Here is an 18,630-nt window from a genome sequence, read left to right on the forward strand (position 1 = left end):
ATTACTCCTCCGTCACACACATTCATCAGACTGTACGCGAAATTACTTCCACTTCATGTCGGTCAATTAGTGCAACATTTACAAAAAAAAAAAAAATTGGTACTTTTAGAAAGTCGTTCGAGAAGAAAATAACTAACTACATTTTTTATAAAGTTTATTTTCTTTTAACATTTCCTCTTATAAAACTAATTACGAAAATTATTGTCTGTCTGTCCGCATTTCGAGTAAACTCTGAAACGCCTGATCCGACTTGTATCGGAAAGTAGCTGATGTAGACGAGAGTTTATCTCCTGGTTTATCTACCGCTTCATTTGTCCCATAAAAAGGCTTTATTTACAATCTGTAACTCTGTATGACACATCATATATGTCATCCCTTACATTATCTTTGAAAAAAACAGAGACAGAAGAAGCCCACAATCAGGATCTTATTAATGGTGAATTTCCACATTTAGATTTTTATTACAACAATAATTCCCCTAAATTTCATTTAGTACAGCATTGAACGATAACACAAATATTTTACACATCTTTTATTGAATATCAGCAAACGCTTTGAATTTTCTTTTTCGGTGCGAACAGAGTCTGTATCACATCAACAGGTAGACCCATCGTCTCTGGTAAATAGAAGAAGCAGAAGACCGCAGAACAAAAGCAGAAGACAGCAAAGATGTAGAAGACGGGGCCTAGACCTATGGCCAGGACTAGAGGATTGAATATGAAGAGGATGACGAAATTTGAAGCCCACGCTGTTTGCGCGCACACCATTGACGCTAAACTCTTGATCTGGAAAATAGAATAATAATTACCTTAATATTAATAAGTGAATAGAAAACTTTGTACCCCTTTTTAAAGAAATTGCACGAACAGATGATAATGAAATTAAAAACAGTTAAGATTTTTGAAATTATTCTGCATGTTATGCCGAGTTCATCAATTTAGTATGAAAAAGATCTTACTTCAGGTAAGAAGACTTCAGCTCCTACCACGTAAGGCACAGTCCCGGCACCGAATGTGAAGGTGATACAGAAGAGGTACATAAAGACACCGGTGACCCAGTGCGGGCCCCAATGCCCGTGGATCTGGCTGCCCAGCGCCATGCAGCAAATGCCCGCCAACAGGGACGCGTAGATCATCACCGGCTGTACACAACAAACCATCTCAATTCACTCAACAAACTCAAAATAAACAAAAAAAATCGCCCTGATTTTACCCGTATGACAGTCAACAAAATATTACGAAAAAAATGACATCTCACTGATCAAAATTGGTTCAATCATTTTAGTTCCAAGCGGTTACAATTACGAAAAAAATATCAGTCGAGTAACAACTTAAAAACTCCCTCACCCGTCTCCCAACCACATCAATCAAATAGGCAGCGATACAGCCTGCCACTACAGTGATGACAGCTAACAGTACACTGGAGACAGTCGGAGAGATATCCGGCATTGCCTCAGCGAAGAGTGGTTCAGCGTACACCTGGACGACAACTAAACCTTGGAATACCGCCATCAGGAACAATGTCAAGGCAACCAACAGCGCCTGGCGTGATGAACGCGATTTCTCTGTGAGGGAAACCATCATAATATATCCAGTTTTAAATTTTAATTAAGACAAGTCGAAATCTTACGAACAACGCCCGACAGTCGGTTGTATGGGAAATACATAGGTTTGTCTCGCTCTGAAGCGTCTGCCGAGCGTTATTCGAAGATTCTAAATTCTTGTCTAAATTCTAAATGAACCTTTATGGCTTGATTTTCCACAACTCAAATGGCTCGACTATATCTACACTGAGAGATGCCTTTGGTGAAAAAACTCTGACTGCGGAACTAAAACTATTGCGCCATCGAACAATGGAGCTCTAAAGCGCCTGTTAGTTTAAAATAGTTAATTTCGTTTACGAAAAATTTGACACTTTACTTTTTTAAACCTTAAAACCGTTATTTTATATGAATAAATTTAATTATTGAATAAAAATGTGTGCCATTGTTTGTATAATTTTTTACTACTATAGCACTCACTCATAAATCTCCATTTGGACATTTTTTCCACTGTTTTCATTTCCGGCTTCAATTTCTCTTCCTCCGGTGTCATATCTGTAATTAAATCAAGTCTACTTTACTGAAATTATTAATTTTAGTGACTTTGGAAAGTAATTACACAATTTTATAGTTTTTACCGCAAAATTATCCTACATAAAACCTAATTATTGGACGATTGCAATGAATATAGATCAGTGCGCGCACACAAAAATAACGAGCATAATAACAGTTTTCGCAAATTTATTCATAAAAAGCCACATTGACATTTACCCATTCCCCGCCCACTCACTTCACACTCCGAACAGTGGTAAAAGCCAGACACAAAAGCATCTGTTGCAAGAATGGGCTCGCCCGGTGAAATACCACTCAGTAGACACGTGTTATGTAGAAGTAATTCCGCGTTTCTTTTCCTTCCCACCCTTATCTTAAAGGGGACGCATAGGAAGCGGAAATGTTCTCTTACTGTGCGTCTCCTCCTCCTTGCAGCGGACACAAACCATCTTCAGTTTTAACTGTACAATCGAAGAGCACAGTTAAAACTGAAGATGTGCCCGACGAAGAAGCGATAATGTTTACGTAAAATATGTCTGTTACAGTGTAGCAACCTGTAGCCTAAACGGCTCAAGCAATTTTAAAGTATGAGGGAGTAATTTTAATTTTAAATTTCGTATTCTTTTCTAGAATGTCATATAGGTGTCAATATTAGTTGGTGACGCTGTTTTTTTTCTTGTTTTTTTTTTTAAATAATTCTGGCAGCTATCCGCTTTGTCTTATTATTATTTGACCAACATAAACAATAAATTTACCATCCAGTTCAGGGTTAAGCGCCCTTTTCATGTTATTTATCTCTTGAGCTACCTCTTTGGAGGTTTCTTTCCATCGTCTATAGAATGCAATCGCTTTCACGGCATCCTAAAATATAAAAAAAAAAATAAGAAATACGAATTCAAATAATTGTTTGCACCTAGAGTTTCCATAACCAAAACTATATACTAAACATTTTCTCATTAAAAGGGATGATAATATCGACGCCCCCACCAAATAACCCCGTAATAGGAAAAAAAAATCAGGAGAAGCAAAAAACCGTATTTCTTTAATAACTTCATCAATAATTATTGTACAAGAATGTTTTAGATACCAAAACAAAGCTAATTTTTATAGCTTCATTGTATTTAATTTTCATTCATATATTCCGGGCGTATTCTGTGATATGAAGGAAAAATTATAATACCGGAAATAAAAAAAATCTGTTTCAATAATGACTTTTTATCTCCGTACTTAATTAACATTAAGAAAAATATAAAAAAAAATCACAACGTGTAAAAGGACCTTTAGATGCCGAATTCGACGGAAAAGCAAAAACCCGGTAAGAGTGCATTACGGGATTATTCATTGGGGGCGTCGATATATCGTACGAGAATTTTAATAATGTAAACGCACCGTTAGCCTCTTAGTACACAAAGCAACGTAAATCTTCTATACTAATATTATATCCTTCCGTCGCATGTATCGCGTTGCGCGTGCTCGTTGCACACAACGTTGAATCGCCGACGCGAGTCTTCTCTTCGATCAGTACTGACATAGCGACTACATGCCAACTGAATATATTTGCTCCGCGACGACTTTTCTCACAATGATTTTGACAAACAGGTGGTCTACCAGTTTGCGTGACAGTTGCGAGAATGTATTCGTAACGTCACTAACAAAATATTATTTGATTTGTTGGTATACTTTACGCCCGGTAGGGGCGCCGTACAAAATTCTAATATAAATTTTGTCGATGATGTTACAAAAACTTTCTCACCAATGTTCGTGATAAGCCCTCAGGTTGCAAGCGACTGGCTTTGGCGACGAAAAAACAAAATGTCAGCGATGCGTGACTTGTGCCAGCGATATGTACGAAGCTCAGACATTGGGTTGCGTAAGTCGTTTAGTGACTGAATTCGTCGGATTTCGAAGATTTACGATGTCTTGTGTACAAAAGGCATTCCAGTAGGTTTCGACTACAGTCACAAATCGTTATATTTAAAAAAAAAGCAACAATACATGTTAAAATACATGTGTCACGGCTTTGAAGTTTCACGATTACTCGACAAATATTATTAGATCCGGTACACGTGCGTTTGTTTATTTGTCTTCAAATGTTTGTTCAAACACATTGATAGGAAATACAGAAACATGTTTACTTTTGATAATTAAATAATAATCAACAGAAATCATTAAATGAATACTTGTATTTCACAAACACAAATTAATTACACATTTCCACGTACATGCGGTATACACGCTACATCCACTTGTGAACGACGCTTGATCATTCTTTTTACCCGACTGACTCAAGAATATGTTTCGGTTATATACTAATGTACATGTAAATGTGTGAATTTGTACTCATCAAATTCTTCAAATTTTATTGTAACACCCTGTAGCTTAAACAACTGAACTGATTTTGACGAGTACACCTTATTTGATTCACATTCACCTGAGTGTTGTGGGTATAGTTCCAGTTTATAAATAACAAGTCCAATATCCAAAAAAAAAATTAACACTTTTTAACTTACCTATATCTATAAAATATTTAACGCTTTATAACATTACCTTTTCCTTACCCATCTTCATAAGATGTATCGGAGTTTCCCAAAGAGGCCAGAGAGCCAACACTCCGACTACCGCCAACGATAGACACGTGTAATTCATTGTGTTATATTCCAGGCAGCCTCCCAACAAATACGACAGTAGTAGACCTATCCCGTAGAATATCATGGCCCCTGACGTCATCATTCCCCTGATAGACTCCTGACAGATCTCACTGACGTATACAGGGCATATTAATAACGCGCAGCCGCTAATCCCAGAAAGAAACATGGCCGCTAGAATCAATTCTACACTGGTACTCACTGACACTATACTCCATGAGATCTGAAAATTTAAGATGCGAATCTATATCGTGTTTATTTTTTACTGCTTAGGGAACATTAATTAGTTACTTCAGATCCCGATATCAAGAAAATTTATACATGTCTTCTGCCTAGGATAAGTACTAAACGTAAGGTTTCCGATGGCCAATGGGGCAAAAAAAGATTCGCATCCTAGGCGGATAAAATAAAAAAAATACGTAATGCTATGTTTCCTGAAAAATATTCTTATCTGAAAAATTTCTTCTATGTAATTGTAATCCATTTTTAAAATATTCTATTCTGTCATAAAAAATATTTGGTTTAAGAGGTACGAGAAATCTTATCTATCCTTAAGTAGGGGTCAAATTTTTTTACTACAACTCTTTACCCAGCCTAATGAACTTTACATGAAACCTTTTTGGTACAAAATAAAAAATTAAACTAACCACTTGCGGCAGAGAAAACAGTATGCAGCTGTATTTTCTACCGAAGACATCAAGAAGAAAGCCAGATAGAGGCGTGCCAATGAGTGCACCAATAGATGAGAGGCTGCCGAACAGCGCAAGTTCTGTTTCCGTCATCGGTCGATTGAGGGTCGTGTTGTGTGAAGAGAATAACTTCAAAGTACACGATGGCCAGGCATACATCAACCCCATACTTAGGCACATGTAGCATACTGAAAGAAACCGAATACCATATAAAATTTTCAATATCATGTTATGATAGGAATCAATACCGAGCGAACTGTACCAGAAGTACACTGCCGTAGTTACTCAAATATACTTTAGCCAGTGTGTAAAGATGACCCGATTAAGAAGGGAGTGACAACTGAAATGAAGGAAGATAGATCAACGTGAAAGACGATAATCTAGTGTACTAGACAATATAAGTACATTAAGATAATAATGCTGATGCCATAACAAATATTGTAAAACCACTGAATTTAAGTTTAAAGTTATTAACCATAAAAATAAACTAATCTACCATGTGGATACTACATGGATATTGTTGGAAATTCCGATGAAATTTCGACCGCACAGTTAAAGAGCGATATCTCTTAATGTAGATTTATTATGAAAAATCTACTCTAAAGGGCACCTTTGGAGACTAATTAACGATTTTGAGTGCTGATGAGTGTGGTAATGAGTGACTGAATTACAATTAAAACTCTATGTATGGATGTTTGTCCACTAACTGTCAATTTCAATGGCTTAAATGCCAACAATAGTTTTTTAGGAAGATCAAAATTTTCGCGATGTCTTCCATCAACATACGGAAGGTAAAAAATACACCTAAATTTGAATTTTATACTTAAAATATATGTTGGTATTATAAATATTGACGGCTGACGAACACGTTAAATCTTGTATACTAAACTCACCTACAATACTACACCATATCTGACTTAGTACTGACATTTTGGACAAATTACACAGTCCACATCACACCGCAGACTAAACTCAACCCGAATTACACTTCTCGTTTATCAATCCACTGATATAGTAACAACAAATACTCAACAAACAAAAGATTAGTAGACATTACAAATAAAATGAGATCCCAGGGCTGCCAAACATTACAATAAGATTTATACAATCACTTTGAAGTCAAAACAAAAATGCTATTATTATAAGTTCGAGAAAATAAAGAATTGAAAACCTCACTTGGTAATCTTATATTCCACTAACTTTTACCAGTGACTTCGTCGATTCGTTTTAATGCTGTGTAATTAAAGTGCTGGTGTAATTAAAGATGTTGTGCTGGAGAAGAATCCTGAGGATACCTTGGACCGCATTCCGCACTTGGCATCAAATAGCGTCTGTCATCCATTGTTCGGCCTCGGATACTCACTTTTTTTGGTCACGTCTGCAAACGTTATGACGAGGCTATCGTGCGCTTGGTGGTGCAGGGGAAATTAGAGGGCACCAGACCACGGGGAAGGTCGCCCATGAGATGGACCGACCAGATTAGAGCGGCTGTAGCTGTCCCCCTGCACGAATGTACAAAAAAGGCAGAGAGTAGGGAGGAGTGGCGGCGCTTAGTACAGCGTGTCACCGATACCTGATGACGACCAGTCTGAAAAGACTGCAGCGACGAAGAAGAATTAAAGTGCACATAAGGTCCTAACTTGGCTTGTTTTTCTTCAAACGAGGTACGTACATTCGAATGCGATAAAAATTAACCTTTTTAATGTAAGTACTGGCAGCCCTGGGATATTCCTCTAAAATTTTAATGCGTTAATTTATTTTGTTTAGTGAATTATTTTTTTATTTTGTTAAACAAACGATGTTTTTGTTAAACAAACAAAAAATTCAGTTAGAAACTGTTAAGTTCATTACTTTGTTTAACCCTTTAACGCTGGTAATTGGTATAATAGACGTCAACTTGGTTATAATAGATTATGTGTTATCCTTAAATATTTATCACCAAAACTGCTTCCGATATAAGTACTTTGTTATTAATTTGACAAGATCGCAATTAGGAAACCTACGCATAATGTTGATTTCTATTACCATCTAAAATTAGCGTGCGCTAGAGTTGACGTGTTGATAAAATTGTTCGCGCAAAATATTTTTGGGCGCATTTTTATTTAAATTAAATTGGTGGCGCCCAGAACTTAGGCTTTTTCAACCTTCTAACTAAAGAGGGCTTTGTTTTTCGTATACATATATTTTTATGAACGTGAGTTTTACCCCTTACAATCTAAATCTACTTCCCTTTCCTGTGATTTCCTCTTTAGAAAAGGGTGGGAACTAGATTTGAAGGGGATGAGATGCATAGGAAGGGGAAATATCATTTTTCTGTCAACCACTCCTTTTTTATAACACCCTTAGCATGTATAAATTTAATAAGTTAATCGTAATAGGAAATACAACTTTATTTACAGAATTATTACAATACATGTAAAAAAAAATTAACACACTATATATCAGTATATTTAAGGCTTTGTGGGATCATCAAAATAATCTTATTAAACTTATTTTACAGTCACAAAGCTGATAAGCATTCAGACAACACTGACGTCTAAACTTCTATTATTATTGACGTAAAAACCACAATTTTATAACACGAGAGATTGTGGCAAAGAAAATTTTAAACTTATTTGCTTTAGTAATAGTTTGTGACGAAACTAACAAGACATTAATCCGGTTGATGAGAGAATATACATTGAATGAGATAAATAAGTGTAACTATATTTGTAACAAAACATGACAGATAAGTTGTAGAGCCAGCAACCGGCAACTGCTAGAGCACGAACAGCCCGCTCGGGGTATAGTTCGTCTAACGCCCTGAGCGACATTTCTACGGTACAGTCTTTATTACCATGTCGAAAAATACGCGCCAGTCGTTGAGTTGCGGAAATCGAGCCCTTAAAACTACCATGTCTTCGCACGGGTTAAAAGGGTTATGTGAGACTGTGTTGTTCTCAGAGCGATTCTTTATGTCCAGCGCCCTGGGCGTTCACCCAACACCGCTCTACCCTAACAACTACAGAATAAATAGGCAGCAGGCGTGAAGTAGAAATAATTCGCCGTCAGCCGTGTGTCGGAGGCCAAGTTGCAGTCCTTTTTCACCTCTTTCTTATATGGAAAAAAATTAAGGGGTGGGTCCGACAGAGGTGAGAACGCATACTAAATGAAAATATCCTCCGCCGATCCGCCGATTAAAGGTCGGTCGGTAGTGGAGGGTGTCTACAGGCAGACGACACCGCTTTTTTAGCTTAAACTATACATAAAATATAAAATAACATTTACACCTGTAAGATATAGAAGCGAGTTGTCATTTTAGATTTATATTTGGCGCGATCCCAAAACATCTCTTCGTTATCGTGTTTCTTTGACATTTAGTTTTAAGTTTTTTTTTATAGTCTAAAAATACAAATGAACATAAATAGTATTTAGTGCAACTCGCAACAAATTCAAAATAATAAAAAAAGTTCTAAATATGATACACTTTGTTATTTTACTGTATTTTACAGTGTCATTACGGTTGAATCTAAAATCTTGAAACGAAACGTTTAAACGTCAACTAACATTTTGACATTGAGTGTAGTGGTTGTTTATGTTTTTTTTTTTTGATAATTTGATCCACTCATGGAAAACATTTTATTGAAACTATAATCACTTTTATATAATAAAATACAAATAGTATTCTTCTCTCATCATAAGTCCAACTTTACTGGTGATTTAAGAAAAATGGATATATCAACGTTCGTGTTTTTCGACATAGAAACAACAGGTTTACCCCATGAGGAGAGAAACCAAACTAAAATCATTGAACTAACTTTCTTAGCAGTTTCGGCAAAAGAAATAGAGGTTACGTCGATTGGTGAAATACCATTGGTAAATAAATTATCACTATTTTTTAATCCTGAAAGAGATATAAGCGAAGAAGCAGCAAATATGACGAGATTATCGGAGACACTGTTAGCCATACAGCCAACTTTTAAAGAAAGAGTTAAAACGCTCAACTCGTTTTTAGAAGAATTGCCAAAACCTGTGTGTTTAGTTGCACATAATGGAAATCGGTTTGATTTTAAAATTCTTACCGCAGAATATAAAGATGTAAACGCAAAATTCCCTCGAGATCTTCTCTGTGTTGATTCCATAACGGGTTTCAGAGAATTGGATAAAAAAAATAAAACTATTAACAATAATCACAGACAAAAAACTAAACCACTTTGTGTACGCTCACCAAAGAGAACAATTGAAAGTATTATGACTGACGATGAAGATGAGTGGCCAGAATTAAATATTAGTATTGAAGAATGGAGGGAAATTGATGATATGACAATGTCAATGTCCAGTATGTCATGTGAGGAGGATGAAAAAGATACATCTGGTGAAAAAGGCAAAAGCAACAAGGTACATACAGCCAAAGAAAGGGTAAGTTATACTTTGTCAAGTTTGTATAGAAGATTACTACAAAAAGAACCAATTAATACTCATAGGTCAGAAGTGGATTGTATATTATTACTGGAATGTGTAGTTGCTACAAAATCCTTTTTTTTACCCTGGGCCAATAAAAATGCTAAATTATTAAGTAGTATCAAACCTTTAAGCAGATATTGAAATTAATTCAATAGTTAAGATTAGTAGCTAAGAAGCTATAAAGAGAGAATGTCTATGTAAATTTTTATAAAGGGAAAATGTTTGACTCTTTATTGTATTAAGACTTACTAGCTAATGTTCAATTAACCTTTATTTTGCTACTTGTCTTTTTATTTACCTGAGAAAATCTAAATTGTGCTACTAGTATATAAATATTGTTATTATAGTTTTACTAGAAATCCATATTATTATTATAGTTTTACTAGGAATTATTTTTACAGATTAAGAAAGTGATTTATTATGTGATAGTGATTTTAAAAATGATAATTTTTTTCATAGGCTTTTTTGGTTTGAGTTTTGACATCAAAATATCTTACAATTAGTAGGAAATTATTGACTTTAAGAAATTAAGCATGTAATTTTTTTATCTATTTTTTTTTTTAATTTCCCTATTACTTTTGTTTAAAACTGAATGTTCTAATTAAAAGAAGATATGACATTTTTTTTTATTATTTAGTGCCCGTTGGTTATGGTTACAATATTTGTACATCAAACTTTTATGATTATTTTAATAAATCTCTTATTTATTAAGAACAATAAAAGTAATATACATTTTTATTTGATTATTTTGACTTCGGACTAAAGTTTAAAATTTTGTTTAAAAATAGTCATTTGTTATCTTTAAGCATTATTACCGTGAGTTTCTGAGACCTAAATCCCCGTTTAGAACATGGTTATCACTGTTTTGTCAATGATAATGACAGGAATGACAATATGGTTTATATAAAGATTCCAGTCTCAGAAACTAATGGTTAATCATGTGGCATGTTATACCAAATATTATACATTAAATAAAGGATACCTGAATTTTTTTTTTTTTTATTTGAAACATTTCTTTACATCATAATTTAAAACATATATATATACTAGCTGTCGCACGCGACTCAGTCCGCGCGCAGTTAAAAAAAAAATATATGAAAAATAGATGTTGGCCGATTCTCAGACCTACTGAATATGCTCACAAAATTTCATGAGAATCGGTCAAGCCGTTTTGGAGGAGTATGGCAACGAAAACTGTGACACGAGAATTTTATATATTAGATATATTTAACTCCCAATATATTTATATATGTATGTACACATTTTTTTCTATAGTTATTGTCTGTCTACTTCTACTACTAATATAGTAGTAATTCATATAATTAATTTAAATTCTGCAAACATTTTGTAAGTAATTAACTTCGTACATATTTGCTTCTATTCCCGCCTTTTTTCAATTTCTTGCCTAAAGATATTTAAATGATAAGGCAAATTAAAAAAATTTAAAAATAGACAAATATAATTCTCACATTTATTCCAAAATAGCATTTTAATAAATCAGGTACATAATAAAAACACACACAAATATATCATACTTATTAATATATGTTTTACATTGACATTCCAGTTCCGTAAGACACATGGTCGTGTCTATTTTTCGAAGGACGCTTGAAAGACACTTCGTCGTGTCTATTTTTCGATATGTATAACGAATATTGAACAGTAATGTCTATCTGCTATTATATTCACATAGGACATATTATATGAAACTTTTTTTAGCAAACTTAGGTATTAGTGTAAATACGCTGCTATATTTAAAAATATTTTATTATAAATAGAAAAGATTGTTTGTTTTGCATTAAAAGGGCTCCGAAAATACTAAACCAACTTGAAGAATCTCTCACTGTTTGGAAGCAACACTATACAAAGTGTAATAGGCATTTATTACTAGGCTTGCTTTTGCCCGCCAATTCGTCTGTGCGAAATTAGAAAAAAAAACTCAGTAATTAGCTTACGCGTTCTTCCAAACTATTCCACCAAATTTTATTGAGATCCGTCAAGCCGTTTTGGAGATACGTAGTAATTTGTTACTACATCTATCTTGTTGCATCCATCCATCCAAATTTTCGCATTTATACTATTGGTATGAAATTTAAATCCTCAAGTAAGAAGTCGCGAGCATCTGTTATATAACTAGTTATTTAAAAAAAAAACAAAAAAATGGGACCCATCTGCAAGCACTTCCTTTCGATTAAAATATTTTTTTATCAAAATCACGATTACACACATAAAAAAATACAGTCGAATTGATAACCTCCTTCTTTTTGAAGTCGGCTAAAAATAAACCACACTATGGTACTTAACATTTTCTGGGACTAGCAAATAGATTCTGTATAACATCAACTGTTAATCCTTTAGTTTCGGGAACAAAAAAGAAGGAAAATATAGAAGAAAGTAAGCAGACAGATGCAAAAAAGTAGAACACCGGGCCTAAGCCTATAGCAGTAACTAGAGGATTGAACACAAAGAGAACTATGAAACTGCAAATAAGGCACCATTCCACTGCTATCATTGAAGCGATGCTTTTAATCTGTAAAATTAAAAAAAAAACGGTTATTTTCACTTCAGCAGTGGTAAACACCGGCAAAAACACCATCTCTTGCATGAAGACAGGCGTAAAGTGGAAGCAATTCCGCGTTCCTTCTGATGAGTGTGATGCCGAAGGCCTAATTTTAGTACTCTTTTCTTATAAGGAAAGGGAAGGAACGTGAATTGGAATTGACGATCGAGTGGGCGCAAAGGAAGGGGATTTATCCTCTTTCTGTGCGTCCCACCTCTATCGATTAAAGGTAGACAACGCATCTGTAATTGCGGATGTCTATGGGCAACGGTCGCTTCGCCTTTATGCTTTACTATCAGATATGTCTCCAGGCTCTTAGTCTATAAAAGAACACTAACGTATTTAATCAAGCTCCTAGTCTATAACACACTAACCTCAGGTAGGAATATCTCCGCGACCAGTACGAAAGGCACAGTGCCAGCTCCACAAGTGTACATGATAACGAATAAGTACATAAATAAAGCGGTGATCCAATGCGGGCCCCAATGTAAGTGGATCTGAGTGCCCAGTACTACGCAGGTAACACATGCTCCTAATGATGCGTAGATCATTAAATACTGAAAGAAATAAATTCAATACATAAGTTTGAAGGACCATGAATCAAATCACCGCAGTGCTGATTTGAGTAGAGAGCGATTTTGTGACTGCGCAGGGCGCTGACAGAAAGGATTGCCACAGGCATGGTAAAAAAATAGGGCGCCTTAGAAACCTTGCCTAGAGTTTCTTTTTCATGTAGATCCCTTTCAAACTAGTTTCGATGACCTGCAGCCATATTTCTTGTTGAACTTGTGAATCCTCAACTGTATTTCTCGCCGTCGTAAACCCCCACCGGATTTTCCGTGGGCCATTTGGGAAATTTTACAATGCTTATAGAAGCGGAGGCTAGTGGAAAAAGGAACTTACTCTTCTTCCAACCCATTCCATTAAGAAGGCAGCAATAAAACCAGAAACGACTGTCAATATGGCGGATATGACACTGCATATAGTGGGGGACATTGTAGGCACTGCCTCCGCGAACAATGGCTCAGCATAAACTTGCACCACCATCAGACCTTGGAAGATGGCCGCGGTATATAACACTAATGCCACCATTAACGCACGACGGGACGATCGTGATTTCTCTGAAAAAGAACAAAGCATCTTATTAATAGATAAAGTCTTTGTTAAAATTTCTGAAATATCAAATCGGTGCAATTTACTTTGATGTTAAAAAGACCGAAGGTTAAGTCAATGTTGTAAAAATGAACTAGGGCTTGTAATATAAAACGTACTGAAGAATTTCCATGCGGACATCTTTGGTTTTCCTTTTAATTCTGGCTGCAATTTTTCCACCTCCGGTGTTAAATCTGCAAAAACGATTAAAAAAAGATTAAATACCTTTTCTTTCAACAAAACAAACATTTCTATTATAAAACTAACGATCGTCCGTGACTTCGTGAGCGCAAAAAAAAAGAAAAACAACTATAATATGCCAGTAAGCATCAGCTACCTTCTCGTCAAAATCAGTCCATCCGTTTCGGAGATTACTCGGTACAAACGCGGATTTCCAGACAGAAAGACAAAAAATGTGTTCGCGACATACAGACACTCAAATTTTATTATATAGATATTCAATTCATACCATCAAAATCTGGATTCATAGCTCTGCGTATCATTTGAATTTCTTCTTCGACAGTTTTCGATGTAACTTTAACACCTCTATAGTAAGCGATCACTTTTGCAGCATCCTGTATATAAATAGAATAATGTATAGTGTGAGTGTATCCATTGCTGAAATACTCATATAAAAACATATAGTCATGCCACTCTTTCTCCTTGAACATACTGAGATAGCAATGTGTTCTTATACAAGTTTTTGGCTATAGTCAAGTCACAGATTAAATAGAAGATTGAAAGCAATAACATTTAGCGCTATCACATGTTACAAGAAACGTGGAAAAACGGACTCGTTTGCTTTCTTCTACTTTAAAAATCAAATTAAATACATATGTCACCGAGATCGAGAACTTCATCAGATCAACGTAACTAGGGTTGCCAGGTCGCCAAACCTACTAGCCGGACAGACCAGCCAATTTGGCCGGACATTTGGGTAAAAAGGTCGGACATCCTGTATTATTTAGAATTTTGTCTCAGTATTAATAGGTACTCTCATTTGGGAAATGTAAAAAGCCTAAGAAAAGCCGGACAACCGTTTATTTTGGCCGGACACGCAATCAAAAAGGCTATGTCCAGCTTTATCCGGACGCCTGGCAACGCTAGACATAACGGAAAAAATAAATCTGCCTCGGTAAATTATTCGTTCAAGTGGCAACAAGCTATCATATCAATTTATGAACTGACGAAATCCACTTTCAGTGGCTGTAAGCAATCTGCGTTTTCAATTTCAATATTCGTTGTAAATTATTTTTAAATAACCACATATAAGAACGTAAAACCAACCAACCTTTTCCAAGCCTTTCCTCATCAGATGTATAGGAGATTCTTTCAAAAGTAACAAAAGTAAAAATCCAAGTATACTCATAGATAAACAAACGTAGATCATTGCGTCGTAACTCAAATATCCTCCCATTAGATAGGAAGCGAGCATACCCAATCCATAAAACACCATGACTCCTGAAGTCATAGTACCACGGATGGATTCCTGACAGATTTCACTGACGTAAATGGGTACCACTAACATCATACAACCACTGAATCCAGATATGAATACTGCTGTGAGGATAGCCACCACGTTGTAGCAGATGGATACGACTACCCATGCCAACTGTGGAAAAATACTTCTTTAAATTTTATTGATATTATTAATGCGAATATTTGAATGTATGGATGGATAGTTGTATTAGGTATCTCCGGAACAGATGAAAGGATCGCGCAGAAATTTGGCATAGATGTGGAACATAGGTTGGACCTACACATTGGCTACTAATTGCGTTTTTTTAATTCCGCGCGGATGGAGTCGCGGGCGGCAGCTAGTAGATTATAAAAGCGTCTAATGTATACAGGTGTAAATTTTTTATTATTTGTTAGTGAAAAATGAATATCGGAAGTGGTCAAAGATGATGGTGATGATGTGCGCGTCGTTGATCAGAAAAAATCAAAAATCGCAGGAAATATGTTTGGAAAAAAAATACTTGCGTGATGTTTTGGTGTGTTTAAAAATAATTATTTTATTTACCTGGCTATAACTTGAACTATGTACGTAAGTCGGCGCGGAAATATGTACACTCTTATTTAAAATACATTGTAATTAATTAATTTATACTATGGTAGTAAATTAATCCCATTGTTATTTATAAATCTTAACACAATATAATTGTAGAATTGCCCTGCACTAGCACCTGTATCATAATCCATATTATCATCTATTTGATTATCTTCATATAAACACTACATATTTCCATTCAAACTTTCATCCTGTGTTTTCTATTACTATTACATCTTTGAGTGTAAATTATAAAAACTTTAAATGTCATATATATTTATAATATAAAATCTTGAAGTTGTATTCAAAATCAACTAGTCTCCTAGTTATTTAAAAAAAATGGGACCCATCTGCAAGCACTTCCTTTCGATTAAAATAATTTTTATCAAAATCGGACCACCAGGTGCGGAGATTCGCAGTAACACACATAAAAAAAAAATTCAGTCGAATTGATAACCTTCTTCTTTTTTAAGTCGGCTAAAAATTCTCATGTCATCATGTATACTCCTCCGAATGGCTTGACCGATTTTTATGAAATTTTATATTCATATTCAATAGGTCTGGGAATCGGCTACTATAATTTTTTTTTTAATGCGCGCGGACGGAGTCGCAGGCGACAGCTATTATTTATATAGAATCAACAGCCTTTAAGTTATCATAATAAGTTTCAAACTTCTAGCTGTAAAAATAACAATACTTAATTCCACACAACTTTTAACCAATCCTTTTCCTTACAACCAAAGACGGAGGAGGGGACTCATAGGAAGAGGATATATCTTCATTTTGTGTGTCCCCTCCTCTGTCAATTAAAGGTAGGCAACGCATCTGTAATTGCGGATATCTATGAGCAGCGATCGCTTCGCTATTTAGGCGGATTCAGGTGACCACTTGCTTGTTTGCCACCTTATGATATAAAAAAAAAACCCTCTTTTCGCATTAAAAAGAAGCCTATGTCCTTGTCAAGCTCTACACTATCTGTGTACCAAATTTAATTTAAATCGGTTCAGATATTTTGGCGTAAAAGCGCGACAGACTTAGTATTTTAATATTTAGTATTTCTAATATTGAATAATAGTAAGGATAAGTGCAAGAGCAGTGGAATTCTTAGTGATCAAAAGATAAAATATATATATATATATATATATATATATATATATATATATATATATATTAGTGTACGATATCGTAATTTTTATAACAAAATAGTGCTGGTAATTCGTGTCAAAGCAAAATACAGTTTAAAAAAACTTACCACTTGCGATAACGCGAACAGCATACAGGAATACTTTCTCCCCAAAGTATCAAGAAGATAACCAGAAAATGGTGTACTTATCAACGCACTGATAGATGATAAACTACCCAAGAGTGCTACTTCAGTCTCTGTCATAGGACGGTCCAGGGTTGTGTTCGTAGAAGAGAAGAGAACCAGAGTAGAAGACGGCCAGGTGTACATCACACCAAGAATAGAACAGAGGTAGCACACTAGTGGAAAAACACATAATTAATTATTATAGGAACAGTAGGCAATAACAAGTTAAAATATCCGCTCTTGTGTTGGCAGTGGTCGCACAGAAGTCGAAGAAAAGAGAGCTCAAGTTCCTATGTGCCAAATAAAATGTCCAGTTTTTCGCTCAAATTCACAAAAAGCATACGCAACCAGTAATTTATTTACAAAAAAAATTGAACGGATATACATACAAACCAATTCACATGTTCAATAAACGTCCAAAAACATTACGGGTGTCAGTTTTTCCGTCCAAGTATGACGTGGGGGGTCTTCAAGAGTAGAGTGAATAGGCATTTACAAAGCTAGCGCGTACCATCTTTAGTCCACATCATCACTTAACATCAGGTGGAATCGTGGTCAAGCGCTAGCTTATTAAATATAAAAAAACGAATTTAATTAAAAAATGCTTACTAAGACAATAATATATTACCAATAGCAGTAGAAATTGCTTGTTTTATCACAGTCATGATAAATTTTTTGTAACGTTTAAAAACTTTTAAACTATTGTTACAAATAATAATAGGTTCTGTCACTATTCTCTTCAGATCTATCAATTACAATACTGAGATAGATTTAATCTCTATGTATTATATAAAACTTCATCAACAAACAGGAATTAAATTCTGCGATAATAAGCTTGGGAATGTGCACAATTATGGTGAAGCTATATTTTACGGTCGTGACAATTCAAGAAGTAACTGCTTTCTACTATCATTATTATCACAAGATTATTATAAATAAAATATTAATTAATTATGGGAATCAATTACTAATATTACTGTTTGAACTTAAGAAATGTATTTGAATCTTGTCAGTATTTGTCGGATGTAAAATAAGAACGGTACGGTCACATCTTCGCAGTTCGTCTCTACAACCGTTACGCCATTGGCGCTTTATCTTAGAAAATTGTAACAGCTTTTTCTACAGACGTTTATTTCGCTTCGCAATCACTGGTTACAAATCTTAAACTAGACAACACTTTAATTAGGATTACTCCGGTTTTAACGTTTTATTCCATTTTACAATGTTTTTAATCTCAAAAACGTCTTTCTTTATTGATAGTCAAAGATAGACCTCATTCAGTTTGACTCATTCTTCGCTTCAGACAAAGAAATTCTAACTACTCCTATCAAATTAAGATGTTTAACTGCAATAATCCGCATAAAGCTGAAAATTGGTAAGATTGTTCAGAACACTATTGCGAACTCGAAACACTATTTTGAAACCCGAAAAGTGCCAATCAATCCCCTATGCGAGTTATACCTAAGCCTATATAAGCAAAAAACCCACGAACCTTTAATGGCTATGTAGTTTTCAGTAGTAGACGCCAGCAACAATATCGGTTGCATGAATAGGCCGGCTCGCCCGGTGAAATGCCACAAACACACAGAAGACAGGCGTGAAGTGAAAGCAATTCCGCGGTTAGTCTGATGAGTGTGGTGTCCTAATACCCTTCTCACTCTTTTCTTTTAAGGAGAATCCGGCTGCTTGC

At 35.1% G+C, this 18,630-nt stretch overlaps 3 protein-coding genes across 4 annotated transcripts; 1 reads left to right on the top strand and 2 right to left on the bottom strand.

The window, feature by feature from the left end:
- Positions 1-208: 208 nt before the first annotated feature.
- LOC106715035 (facilitated trehalose transporter Tret1-like) lies at positions 209-6,481 on the bottom strand. Its single transcript, XM_045684476.1, has 8 exons — positions 6,320-6,481; positions 5,385-5,614; positions 4,640-4,960; positions 2,848-2,953; positions 2,021-2,095; positions 1,347-1,564; positions 959-1,141; positions 209-785 (listed from the first exon to the last, which is right to left on the bottom strand). Exons 1-8 carry the CDS (start codon positions 6,354-6,356, stop codon positions 543-545), a joined length of 1,413 nt encoding a protein of 470 aa, XP_045540432.1. The 5' UTR covers positions 6,357-6,481; the 3' UTR covers positions 209-542.
- Positions 6,482-9,116: 2,635 nt separating this feature from the next.
- LOC106715110 (three-prime repair exonuclease 1) lies at positions 9,117-10,196 on the top strand. Its single transcript, XM_014508332.2, has one exon. The coding sequence runs from the start codon at positions 9,135-9,137 to the stop codon at positions 10,008-10,010; it is 876 nt and encodes a 291-aa protein (XP_014363818.2). The 5' UTR covers positions 9,117-9,134; the 3' UTR covers positions 10,011-10,196.
- Positions 10,197-12,096: 1,900 nt separating this feature from the next.
- Positions 12,097-17,679, bottom strand: LOC106707427 (facilitated trehalose transporter Tret1). Of its 2 annotated transcripts, none has more exons than XM_045684554.1 (8): positions 17,569-17,679; positions 16,884-17,113; positions 14,873-15,193; positions 14,051-14,156; positions 13,701-13,775; positions 13,333-13,550; positions 12,804-12,986; positions 12,097-12,399 (listed from the first exon to the last, which is right to left on the bottom strand). In XM_045684554.1, exons 1-8 carry the CDS (start codon positions 17,603-17,605, stop codon positions 12,169-12,171), a joined length of 1,401 nt encoding a protein of 466 aa, XP_045540510.1. In that variant the 5' UTR covers positions 17,606-17,679; the 3' UTR covers positions 12,097-12,168. The 2 variants fall into 2 exon arrangements, with proteins under 2 accessions (XP_045540510.1, XP_045540511.1); XM_045684555.1 differs by lacking the exon at positions 17,569-17,679 and adding an exon at positions 17,334-17,351.
- Between the last annotated feature and the right edge of the window lie 951 nt (positions 17,680-18,630).

The sequence above is a fragment of the Papilio machaon genome, chromosome 26 (genome assembly GCF_912999745.1).
Source record: "Papilio machaon chromosome 26, ilPapMach1.1, whole genome shotgun sequence".
Taxonomy (NCBI): domain Eukaryota; kingdom Metazoa; phylum Arthropoda; class Insecta; order Lepidoptera; family Papilionidae; genus Papilio; species Papilio machaon.

Excerpts from the sequence above, each read along its gene's own strand:
- LOC106715035 (XM_045684476.1), bottom strand. The coding sequence starts at position 6,356 with ATGTCAGTACTAAGTCAGATATGGTGTAGTATTGTAG. Across the intron at positions 4,961-5,384 it reads TGTTTTCTCTGCCGCAAGTG|ATCTCATGGAGTATAGTGTC; the intron begins GTTAGTTTAATT and ends TTAAATTTTCAG. Across the intron at positions 1,565-2,020 it reads GTCCAAATGGAGATTTATGA|AGAAATCGCGTTCATCACGC; the intron begins GTGAGTGCTATA and ends TTTCCCTCACAG.
- LOC106715110 (XM_014508332.2), top strand. The coding sequence starts at position 9,135 with ATGGATATATCAACGTTCGTGTTTTTCGACATAGAAACAACAGGTTTA.
- LOC106707427 (XM_045684554.1), bottom strand. The coding sequence starts at position 17,605 with ATGACTGTGATAAAACAAGCAATTTCTACTGCTATTG. Across the intron at positions 12,987-13,332 it reads TGGAATGGGTTGGAAGAAGA|TATTTAATGATCTACGCATC; the intron begins GTAAGTTCCTTT and ends TATTTCTTTCAG. Across the intron at positions 12,400-12,803 it reads CGGAGATATTCCTACCTGAG|ATTAAAAGCATCGCTTCAAT; the intron begins GTTAGTGTGTTA and ends TTAATTTTACAG.